We start from the raw sequence: 13,447 nt of genomic DNA on the forward strand, positions 1-13,447 counted from the left end.
TGATGGACAGATGAGATGTATAAACTGCTCTCTCATTGAGCATCAAAGTGGGTGTTTCCAATAGTAGGTATGGCTTTTAAATTTATGTGAAATAAAACATGACTGCAACAGAAGTCTATGAACAAATTATGAACTCAAAGGGCTACCATAAAAACTCGCTAGTTAGCATATGTGCTTACTATCGAGCGCTTTTGAAAACATGAAATTGCAGGCGCGTATCCAGGAATTCGTAGACCGGGGGCGCACTTTTAGATCTTTGTAAAATATCATACGGCCATCCCGGAGCACTTTTACAAAATGAAAACCTAATTGAAGCCATTTGGTGGACCATTTTTGTCATTATTGTGTAAAATTTGAGTTTGAAAAAGCCTAAAATTTGCGAAAAGACGGCCCAATTGAAGCCATTTGTGGACAAGTTTGGACTTTTATTGTATGAATTATTGCTTTATAATTATGTACCCATGAAGTTGCGCATGCAGGGGGTGTCTGAGGGGATGTGCCCCTCAGAAGTGAAAAATTTTGCAAAATGAAGACCTAATTGAAGCCATTCGGTGGACTATTTTTGCACTATTAGGCCTATTGTGTAAAAAAATTCCGGGGTAAAAAAGTTTGAGAAAGAAACTTTTGGAAAATAAATACCCAATTGAAGCCATTTGGTGGACCATTTTGTCACTATTATTGTGTAAAAGTTTATTTTGAAAAAGCCTATATTTTGCGAAAAGACGGCCCAACTGAAGCCATTTGTGGACAAGTTTTGACTTTTACAAATTGTATATGAATTATTGGTTTATAATTATGTACCCATGAAGTTGCGCATGCAGGGGTTGTCTGAGGGGGATGTGCCCCCTCAGAAGTGAGAAAATTTTGCAAAATGAAGACCTAATTGAAGCCATTCGGTGGACTATTTTTGCACTATTAGGCCTATTGTGTAAAAAAATTCCGGGGTAAAAAAGTTTGAGAAAGAAACTTTTGGAAAATAAATACCCAATTGAAGCCATTTGGTGGACCATTTTGTCACTAGTTATTATTGTGTAAAAGTTTATTTTGAAAAAGCCTATATTTTTGCGAAAAGACGGCCCAACTGAAGCCATTTGTGGACAAGTTTTGACTTTTACAAATTGTATATGAATTATTGGTTTATAATTATGTACCCATGAAGTTGCGCATGCAGGGGGTGTCTGAGGGGGATGTGCCCCCTGAGAGGTGAGAAAATTTTGCAAAATGAAGACCTAATTGAAGCAATTCGGTGGACTATTTTTGCACTATTATTGTGTAAAATGTAAATTTGCCAAATGACGGCCCAATTGAAGCCATTCGTGGACAAGTTTTGACCTTTATTGTATAAATTACCCGGCATTGTTTTAGGCCTACATGTAAACATAAAGTTGCGCACGCAAGGGGGGGGTGTCAGAAGAGAGAAACTTTTGCAAAATGAAAACCTAATTTATGCCATTTGGTGGACCATTTTGGCAATTGTATTGTGTAAAATTTTTAGTTTGGAAAAGCCGAAAATATCAAATTTGCGAAATGACAGGCCAATTGAACTCGGAAGCCACCTTTTTGTATTTGGTTTAAACATCAAGTGCTGGGTATTAAATACAGAAGCTAAAACAGGCAGTTGTTTATATACGCAGGGGGTGTCTTGAGGGGATGTTCCCCCTGAGAAGTTTTGAAATTTGGAAAATGAAGGTCCAATTGAAACCATTTGGTCCATCATTTTTACACTTTTATCAAAAACAAAAAAGGGCCCGAACTCAAATTGTAAAATTTTAAATGTTACATTTTAGGCCTAAGACTTGAGATTCGCAATTAAAGCATGCAAGGATCGATGTTGAATTGAAGTCAGCGTGGAGTCCGCCTTAGGCCTACTGACTTTGGTGACAAATGTGATGTGGCCAGGCCCTATCGGCGGGCCCGCCGTAATTTTCACATGCTTTTGGGCAGAGGACCCGCCTTCAAGCAATGCCTAAAATAATCACAGACCTATATAAGCCTATATAGCCTTCGGGCGAAACTCACTGAACATGGAATAAATTTGTTTCTTTTAATGTTATGTACACGCTCTCCTTCACAGGATCGAGCTCTCTTTTTAACGAAAGAAGAAACACAACTTTATGTATAAGCCTATATATTATATATATTGACCCGATTGCGCTTTAGGCATGGGCCTACTTACGTGCAATTTTTCTCCTTTCCTCTTTTTTGGGAGGAGGGACCCCTGAATCCGCGCCTGAACGGTATCATTAGTTACAACTAGTAACTGCTCAAAAATGCTCAAAATATTATACTTGCCCGCCCCTGCCCAAACAATTTATGCCATAGGCATAGGCCTACAAGTGTGCTCTCCTGAATTGCCAGCGTACTCGGAAAGTAAGGCCCCCTATCACAAAATATAGGCTATAGGGCTATCTATAGTCGCATAAGGCCCAAATTGACTTCTATTTTGAAGCCTGCAAAATAATGTCCCGTTCCCCTAGTTCGATCTCTCCTCTTTCTCTCTCTCTCCCTCCCTCCTTCCCCCCTCTCTCTCTCTCCTTTTTTTTTTTTTTTTTTTTTTGGTACCGGGGCGCCCGTTTCAAAAAAGGGCTAAATACGCTACTGAATTGTACCAAAGTCCGGCGCTTTACCAACTGAGCTAGTGGGATTGCATTACTTGTTCGCATGTAACTATGTGTATCGATGATTTGCTCAAAACCTTTTACACTTTTGTGGATGGGGCTCTTCATGTTTGCATAAGCGCTCGATAGTAAGCACATACGCTAACTATCAAGTTTTTATGGTTTCCAGTTGAAATCCATACACCCCTTATGGAAGACATGACCGTACTCTCCCACGCAAGGAGTGTGAATGGGATTACCGGAATGAGTGACTCCATTTGAAGTCAACACTCCCTGTGTGGGAGATTAAGGTCATGTCTTCCATAGGAGGTGTATGGATTTCAACTGCAGATATCATCATAGATGTTTGAAAGTCTGCAGACTGCAGTTATTATACAATGTAGTTTAAAATCACAGCTAGCATACCTGTGTGAGGTCTTGGATGAGTTCTTCACTGACATCTTCTGGGTAAAATTTTGCTCTAAATTTGAAGTTGATTGGTGTTTCTTTGCGTACATCTTGGCTCATCACCTGCAAATAGAGAAATGGAAAAAAAGAGATAATTTATTAAAGGTACATATAATGTAATGTTCAGGAAAAACATTTATTTGATATTTGAATAAGTATAAACTCAATTAACCCCTGAGCACTACCTGCCGATCTAACATTGCCTCTGATTGGTCAATTACATATTTTCATTTTAATCACCAATCAGAATGGAGTTTTGCAAATAATTCACCCCCATTTTTTTGCGTAGTGAAATTATTCTACATGTAACAATGTTGCTGATTGGTCCAATTGATAATGAAAACTCCTTTTTGACCAATAGGCAGGTAGTTATAGGGTTAAAAGGATAAAGGGACATTTAGAGATCCCTAAATCTCAAACTACACTACCCCACACTTGTCACTTCTTTTGCATATTTAGAATGTTTATTGTACCATAGAGAGACAGATTTTAAAACTGGTTCTTCTTGCCCGAACATAATGAATTACTTCTAATCCAAATTGACACATTTTTGTTTTTGACTGATTTGATCCACATCAGCTGAAGGGAGTATCCCATCATGCATTGCAGTATATCTGCTTGCTCCATAGCAAATGTATGCAAAAAATAAAGAGCCGCTTAGATATTGAGAGCTATGGATAGTTTCACAATACTTTAGTGATCATATTTTTGCAAACAAATGTCTAAGCTTTTCTGATTTAAACAAGTTATTTAAAGTGAGGGATTGTGTGTACATTTTCTATGGCACATTCAGTTCTATTAAGGTACCGCAAAGCATAATGGGATACTCCCTTTATGCTGCTGTGGATTTGATCTCTCAAATGTCTCTACAATTAGGATTGGGTAAAACTTAAGTAAGTTGTAGAAAGTAATGTAGTAATAGGCTGGGAGTGGGAGAACACTCAGAACAGCATTCATTTTTACTCTGCATTTAGCCCCAGGTGTATGTGAAACTGCCCCTGGTTCAAGACAAAGACATATGAACCACAGGCAATTTTCTAAAGAAGTTGCCCCTGCATCAGATCTTATTTCACCCAATGACATGAATAAACAACATAGCTGTATTTTGTTGATTACGTTGGAAAATATTTAAAACATCTCTTTAAAAGCAGTCATTTTCTTGTACATATCCTGGATTATGCATTATAAATAAAAACAAAATAAGAGATTTTGAAAATCCATAAATTTATGTATGAGTATTAAATTTCAAATTTACATGCCTTGCGTAACATTACTATGGAAACAACCAATTTGTGAATAATTTGATCAAGGAAAATATTACCCAGGCCAATAATCATGAAAAGCAACTAAACTATAAATACGGCAGTAAGTAATTTATTTGTGTAATACAAGAAATTTCATTCTCCAAGGAGAAGCATGATTTGTAATCAAATGAAGCGGTTTGTTTCACCCAAGTCGTTGTATGTCATTCACTGCAGTCTAGTATAGTTATGCTATTTAAAGCAAGGCCTTCAAAATTCTTGATGATATTTAGATGTGTTCAAAAAACAAGCAGTATTTTATTAGCAGCGTTTCAGCTATGAAGTCAACTAAAGAATGTTGAAAACGATTGACCGTAAGACAATGTGATTTTATGGTAACTGGGAGGGGTGATTTCTTCTCTTTAAATATTGACTATGATTTCATTTAATGGCCTATTCAGCAATTTGCTTATTTAGAAAATCATAAAAATTATCAAAATTCAGTTGTTTTTTTCACCTTTGTTAGTAACATACTTGTATTGGGCTATTCCAGATGTATTCCGCACCCCCCTATGGAAGACATTTAACAAAAATACAATTCCAGCTGGAATTGAGATGTGTCTAGAATTCCAGCAGTCATTTTTAACACAGATTCCGGCTGGAGGGTATGGAAGACATTGAGATAAGGTGAAATTCCGGCTGCTAAAATAAACGAAAAAACAAGAGTGGGGATTGTGAAAGGCCATGATGTGCCTATGGAAGACATTCACATTTCTTAATATTCCGGCTGGAAAATGGTCAAAAATGCTCCAATTCCGGCAGGATCTTCACTTATGGTCGCCATCTCGATTAACCTATGAAAGACATTTACTTGAATTATGGCTGGAAACAAAAAAATGTTCTAATTCCAGCTGGAACCCTATGGAAGACATTTACATTTACGTGAATTCCGACTGTCCATATTAGACATATTACCACAATTCCGGCAGTGTCTTCCATGGGTTTTTCCTGACATTTGAATTCGGCTGTCAATTTAGCCCAATTCGGAAGTGTCTTCCATAGGGGGGGTGCGGAATACATCTGGAATAGCCCATTATGTGCCTGCTTGTTATGTGGTTTAAAAGCCGAAAATTGTGCATTTAAGACAAAATTTGACATTTTACATGAAATTTTAATATCTCCACAGATAAATCAGCTACATTTAAATGGGGCTTCAGCTTGTCAATACTGCTGTTTCCTCATTTTTTTCCAATTCTTTTATTTCAAAAACACCTAAAGATAATTTTAATGACTTGTTAATAAACTGTGTTTCACTTTTAAGTAATTTATAAACAATTTCAATTGTTTTACACTTTTGTTAGGATCACTGAATCTGTGAATTGGCCTTATAACAGCACCATCTATTCTATGATTTTTAAGAAAATCCCCTTTAGTGACAAGTCCCAGTATTTTGAATTTGACAATACCTGATTGATTATTAAATGTTATCTCAAATCAAAACATGGTAATTGATGGAAATTCCCATTTAAAGATACAAATAAAAAATTATGCATGGAAAAAATACAGAATTTTAACTATATATTAAAGAAATTGTATTCTTTATTATAAAGTAAAATCCGACTACTCTATTGTGTATTCTACACTATTGGTAATCACTACACGCAGTACAGGTATATGTTTTGTCATTTATGCTGAATGGCTGGTCCCTTCTATGTCAATAACCTAATAAGGCTACACCTAATTAAACTGATAGGACCTGCCCTAGCTGGTGTAAAGTCCAACTAATTCCGACTAAATATTAGTTGTGGTACAGGTCCACTCCCATAAAGTTGGATGATAGTTGCTATACATAGAACCACTGAATATATGGTAAGAAAAGGCTTGCACATTAAATTTAGAGTTTATTCGATAGCGAGTGCACAGTAGCTATTCTTCTATCTATAGTAGCTAGGCTGGGCACGAATGTACAAGTCCATAATAGCTGTAAGTCCATTCCCTACAAAAAATCTTTAACAGGGTTGTACTGGTACCCAAGTAACTACAAATTGAAACCCAATATATGGTTAAAGATCCATGCCAAAGATGGCAATGATCAAAATTCAAAAGTCATTTGGTAAACATTATATTAGCCGTAACTATTGTTTTAACCACTGTTTTAAAAATAGGAAGATCTTATTAAAAATAAATTGCGCATTGCTGAGTTGAGGAATTCTCCTATCAAAAAAAGATGTATCTCAGAGTTGCCCGGTACTGCCCGTTTACCCAAGACTTGAACAATTGTTCCTCCCCCGAGGTTTCTAAATAAACCGTGTCCTGAGCCCTCTTTTTAACTAGCCAATGAAAGAGATATAGAGCATAATGTGCATCATTTTCATCAAGTTAGAATGACTTATGCTGTTTCAGCATCTTTAGAGAGCACAGAAGTATGCGACCATGCATGTACACAACACAAAAGATCATAAGTGACGATCGTGTTACATAATCAAAATGTGGACTGGAAATCTCAAAGGGGCGGCAAATTATGATTGCACAATAGAATGTGTGCCAGCTTTCTCCTTCTCTACCTTCATGATTGAACATGCAGTCCACCACACACCCACCTCCAGCTTCGCTGATGTGGTACCATGGCCATTCTTGGTCATACTGACACCTTGAATGGTCCTTCTCTTGTCCCCCCCTCCTCTGGCAGGTCAGAATCTGACTAGACAACTTTGTGCTTCTGAACTCCCATGCATGCAGGCAAGGGGGGGGGGGGGGGGGTTGAGGGGGTTGACTTGAGGGGATGGTGCTACATAGTGCTACCATATTACCAGTACCACAATTTTGTTTGAATCATCTAAAAGGAAACAATCTCAGCCCTGTTTAAGTTTGACGGAGATTACGAGAAAAAATATGCTTTTTAGATGCCAGAATCTAATTTCTTGCATCATCTATTTTTTTAATTAAACTTCCGCTATTTGGACAAGTGCTTCAAAATTCATCATCATCATCATTTCAATCTAACATACATATGTGACCATCCACCACAAAGTGGTAGTAAAGTCGGCTCTAGACCATTTTCTGTTTATTGCAGATTTTGTAACAATGTACTTTCAGCTTTAGAATGACACCTCAACCAGCTTCATCTGACATCTGGAAGTGAAAGTTATGGTTCATCAAAGGTCAAATTCCTTATATATTTTACATATAGAAATCCATATATTGTTTTTGATTGTATCTCAAAATGGTAAATGCTGACTTTACGACCAGTTTGTGGTGGATGGGCACATATGTACAGAGCAGCAATTGTAACCAACCATGAAGGTGATTCCTGTAGTTGCATGCCAAGCTTATCTTAATGTCGTACTTTGAACTCTCAAAGGACTGCAAATGTATTTCCGCATCTTGAATTGCCTGTGATCATCAAGTTTTTATTACTGCTTATAAGTGACACTGCTAATAAAAATGTGGACTTCTTGTCATGAGGTGGTAGTCTGTGATATGACAAAATACCAAATGTAGCAGTTGGTTTTCGTATATTATATAGCCTAACAAATTGACAGTATAGCTGCATGGCAGAATTATCCAATTCACTGTGGCTTGCAAAGCTCAGAAAAATTTCAGAAATTGCTGACACAGGCTGTATCAAAATGATTGTTGTTGGGGTATTACACCCTGTGGTAAGTCGTGACTATTTTTGCATTTTCTCAAAAAATAATAACACATTGGTAACGAAAGTTATGTATATTATTGGGGCAAGGAATCCAATTACTACACTGGAATTTCAGTGACTCAAGACAAACGGATCAATATATTATGATAGGAAATGAGGTACATACTAGCGGTACCTCTTTTCTTATCATAAATAACGAACCACTTGTCTTGGGTCACTGAAATTCCAGTGTAGTAATTGGATTCCTTGCCCCTATAATATACATAATTTTGTTACCACTGTGTTATTAGTTTTTGAGAAAAATGCAAAAATAAACACACATTTATCGAGGGGTGTAGTACCCCCTTAACCATGCAGTTTCTTGTGATTATGGAAGATTGTCCCATCAAATTAAACGCAACATGTATAAGATCTAATCTGTAGATTAGAACTTATAAAACTGCAAATTATGGTCATTTCAAGACCGGGGGAGGGGTGGGGGCACTCAAGTTTCACAGTGTACACATGTGTGACCAGAGATTTTCAAAACATAAAACCTAATTTACAGAATTTGCCCTTTTGAGCAAAAAAACACCACTAAACAGGAATTCAGGGTGGATTTACATGTACAACAAATTTCACCCCTAAACAGGCATTTTAATCAATTTTGATACAGCCTGCGATTGTGACCCTGCATCACAATGAAACACATAAGTTATCGAAATTCACAAATTCAGTGCTATATTTGGTAATTTACCTGCAATAGCTAATCAGTAACCATGGAAACGTGAAATTATGTGACTGACGACTTGTTGTAGGGGTCTATTACCAATGAATTGATAAGTAAATAGTTTCTGACAACGGAATATGAGAATAAAACAGAGACAAATGAATCTTATATATCTCCCCATCATTGCTGATTTTTTTTTTATACAAAAAATCAAAATCTTAAGGGATCTGGAATGAGCGTTTTGAGCGTTTTGCCAGTATTTTATGTGGGACATGAGAGCACATCAGACATATCGAATTGCATTCTGAATACGAAGAATGTAATTTCTGATATCAAATAATTTTCATTTTTTGAAATTCACGATATAATACAAATTTTATGAAAAATTATTAAAATTTGATATTTTTCACATTTTTGATAACAGTCCTCGGAAGTAAATTTTATAAATCTAATGACATATTCTTAATGTGTATGTAGCTGGGAGGAAAAGCCGACGATCAATTGAAAATTTTGACCTTTCATATTGAAGATATGGATTTTTTTCCCCAAAAGACCTAATTTTTGTTGGTGTTTTGGGAAAAAATCCATATCTTCAATCTGAAAAAGGTAAAATTTTCAATTGATCATCGGTTTTCATCCCACCTACATACACTTTAAGTATAAATCATCAGATTTATAAAGTTTACTTTGAGTACTGTTAAATATCAAAATATCAATTTCTAATCATTTGCCATAAAATGTGTATTACATTGCGAATTTCACAAAATTAAATTATTTGATATCAGAAGGACTTTCTTCGTATTCAGAATGCAATTCGCTATGTCTGATGTGCTCTAATGTCCCACAATAAATACTGTCCAAACGTTCATACCCCACCCCTTAACTTTGCATTAAAGGGGCATTTCGTGATCCAGCCTCATCCTCACTAAAAAAAGTGGAGATTTTTATACCACTGAACCTTGGCTACATAATGTTTATGTGCAAAAAATATCCTGCAGATTAATTTGTTCAGCAAAAATATTGTCAAATTTGAATTTCGTTTTGGTACACCATAACAAAATTACAACACAGTGGCCTATGGAACAGTGTAATCACATAATTATGCAAACGCAAAATCAGAATCAACTGAAATTTTGGGCATAAGCTTTTTTCTTGGGTATCTACTGAAAAATGTCATAAAAAGAGGATGCTAGGATCACAATCACAAAATACTCCTTTAATTCAAAATTACAAAATCTTTAAAATACTTCCATATTGAGTCATCAATAATTTATAACACCCAAAAGAAATATTTGCACTAATTATCATTTATCACTATTATAAGGTCAAAAGCAGAGGACGTATCATGGTGGTTGCATGTGTAAATAAGTGTAGGAAGCTTTAGTAGTAAGTGACTACCAGTTATTGCTCATTGAAAACTTGGTCAACATAAATATTGACAAATACCGCAGTTGGCATTAGTGAACATGATCAGGTTGACAGCTGGGCGTGTTGTAGTACACTTTTTTAGTAATTTTTTTTCCAACATCAATATGGTCCCTAGGGTGTAGTACGAAAAGTCATTGAGGTATGTTTAAGATCGTTATACCGAAATACATTTGGATTTGTCAGGCTGCGACAAATCGCCTGTCCGATAGCCCGGGGCAATCACATTTTTTGTCGGGCAATTAAAACTCTGAAGAGCTGTGCCCGATCGGGCAAGTCTAAAGTTAAACCAATTAAAGCTTGATGATTTAAAATGGAGTATTTCTGTCCAACTTGGCGTGTTCACAGAAGTAAAAAACGTCAAAACAAAGTAGAAAACTTCTTGAAATGGAACTCAAATTTCGCTAGGCACTCGTATCCCACACCAGACTTGCAGACATATACATGTATATATGCTAATGAACATCATGCCGTTCACGTGGACGCATTGGAAGTTTGGCCAATTATAGAACCTGTTTAGGTGCAAATATCATGGCGTCAATGGCGTCAGCTGGCCATGTATTTGCATATGATTGAGATTGAGATGTACTAGTGGTTGGCGAAATACGTAAATCGCCGTGACTTTACTGACAAAATTTCACATAAAATACGCATTATTTTCCACATGTAAGAAACAAACAGTGAAATAATTGAATGAAATGTTCATTTTTTATGCATTTCATGAATACTCATTTATTTATCAACTTAACTGAGAAAAGTATTGGATTTCCGTAAGAATGAAACTGCCAAATTCGGCACACTTACGGTACTATGCACTGCACTGCATGATGAGTACGGTATGTGACTTTGTCGACAATTGTTGCCGGGAATATGGGTTAATTTCGGGCAACCAATTTTTGGATATTGCCTGCCCGATCGGGCAAGCTAAAAAATTAAATTTGTCGCGACCTGGGATTTGTACAAAAGAACATTTGCAAACTATGAACTCAACATATACTTTTAAAATATTCATTAAAAAACACCCCTGATTACAACTGAAAGTTTATACCATTTAAAAAAATCCATGATAGAACACATTTCAGGTTTAAAATTTTGCTGGGGTTTAGGGGTGTAAATTAACGGTTATTTAATTTGTCTAACCATAAAAACGGACCACAATCCGTTCAGCTAACCGTGTAAATGTATGTAAAAAAAAAATTAATAACAGACCCTAAATTTCTTGTTATTCAAGGTTGGAACCAGAGAAAAACTATTATTTAAAAAAAATAACTAAAAGTTCTGAGGTTTTTATTCAAAGCTCGATAAAGTTATACATTTTAATTACTGTTGCTTCTATTGAACAGCCAGGGACATATTGAATTAACATGCATCACTAGCTGTTCAATAGAAGCAAAAGTAATTAAAATGTGCAACTTTATCCAGCTTTGAATAAAAACCTCATAACTTTTATTTATTTATTTTTTATATAGCAATTTTTCTCTGGTTCCATCCTCGAATAACAAGAAATTTAGGGTCTATAACTTCAGGGACTGAGTTTTTAAAAAACCTGGTGTGCTGTAAACTGCACACCTGGTTAAGCTGAGGTGTGCTGCAAACTGCACACCTCAATAAGCCGAGGTGTGCTTTTTCTAAGTTGGTTCATTTAAAGCCAAAATTTGGCAATCACAACATCAGATTTTGAATGACATTTTGAGGGATAAAGATTGTCATGATTCCTATCCCATGAACATGAACTAACCATTTATCAGTACTCACGCAATTATAGCCCACGGCAAAGGCACGTGTCCAAATTTTGTTATTATAATATATCGTGCTGTTGGTGGATGTCAACAAAGAGTAAACAACCTTGAAGACCGAATTAAAAAAGACTAGTTTGCGTGTATGACGTCCTGTCAACCAGACCAAAAATGCCGTACTGCGCAGGTCTGCAACCAATCACATCGCGCCTTTGCCTTGACGTCAGACGCAAAGTAGTCTTTTTAATTCGGTCTACAATTACGCACAAAAGGAAATCTCACTCATTGCTTAACAGCAACTGAACGTTGAAATTTTACTTTGGAAATGTCACAGTGCGCGGATACTTTATAAATCGGTCAAGGGTCACGTAATAGGGAAATACCCACCGAAGGCCGGTTGACTCGCTAATCTTCGACAGAATCCGGACGTAGTAAACTACAAACTTCATTCATAAAAGTGCATGTACAGTCGACGAAAACATACCGAAATTAGCCGAGACGATGACATCATTCAGTCATGAATATTTAATCACCATTTTGCAACGAACGAAATGGACAATCTTACGACGTAAGACGATCATATTTTCGTTATTATTTAGCCTGATTGTTGTTGATTTGAAACATTTATTGAACCAAAATTTAGGTGTGCGATTAATCGCACTTCTCAGCATAATTTTAGGCGTGCGATGGCGTGCGATAGCACTCGCACGCCTCAAAACTCAGTCCCTGTAACTTCAACAAAAAAAATAATAATTTAACGTTTTTAAAACGGTTAGTGATTTTCCTAAAGGGATAGAGCATTTTATGGTCTATAGACCACTACAATTACACATTTTGGTTATATTGGACCACTCTCCTTTAAATGAGAATTTATAAAATTTGATATTACACAAAGCTATTGCATGACATTTTGTTTGATGCAATAACATGACAGACCTTTACTCAGCTACACACATTTCCCAGTGCTCTGGACTTAGATTTGTATGTAAATAAGAGTACAGATGTGAAAGGCAATATGTCCAAAGGCTGCTTTGTTTTGGAGTTAATTTCATTTTAGTCAGACTATTCTAGTGTGCAGATACAGCATTTACATGTATCATCATATGTTTTGCAAAACCTTTTTAGCAATATTTTGCTGAGGAGAGAACGTCCTCAATATTTGTACAATTTCAGATTTTTATAAGATTGACAATTTGATATATACTGAAATGAAATAACATACCCTGCCAAAATCAAGGTGCCAGCTGTACTTGTGGCAAAATATGAGATTTTGAATAAAATCACGGAACGTAACACATTGAGCCGATCTCTACCACATTATTGATTGATGGACCGATGTACGCACTGACAATATATTGGAAATGTGGAATGTACTAGCAATTTCCTTTGTTTTACCTCATTTGTTCAACTCAAAATTAAAAGGGAACATATCTGATAGTGACAACTCATAATGTGTTGGCAAACGTCAGAATCGTCACTATTTTTCTCTACCTCTCCTCCCTTTCCCTTTCCCCTCTCCTTCCCCTTTGCCTTCTCTTTCTCCCTCTCCTACCCCTTTCTCCCACTCCTTCCCCTTCTTTCTCTCTTTTCTCCCCTCCTTCTCATCCCCATTTTCCTGC

General features: G+C 36.3%; 1 protein-coding gene across 1 annotated transcript in view; it reads right to left on the reverse strand.

Moving 5' to 3' along the window:
- Positions 1-13,447, reverse strand: part of LOC140141556 (moesin-like) — a 72,609-nt gene that overhangs the window by 23,341 nt on the left and 35,821 nt on the right. Inside the window, exon 5 of the mRNA XM_072163464.1 lies at positions 3,024-3,128. Within this exon, the coding sequence (XP_072019565.1) occupies positions 3,024-3,128 (105 nt within the window). The remainder of the gene's footprint in view (positions 1-3,023; positions 3,129-13,447) is intronic.

This window comes from Amphiura filiformis, chromosome 19, assembly GCF_039555335.1.
Source record: "Amphiura filiformis chromosome 19, Afil_fr2py, whole genome shotgun sequence".
Taxonomy (NCBI): Eukaryota; Metazoa; Echinodermata; class Ophiuroidea; order Amphilepidida; family Amphiuridae; genus Amphiura; species Amphiura filiformis.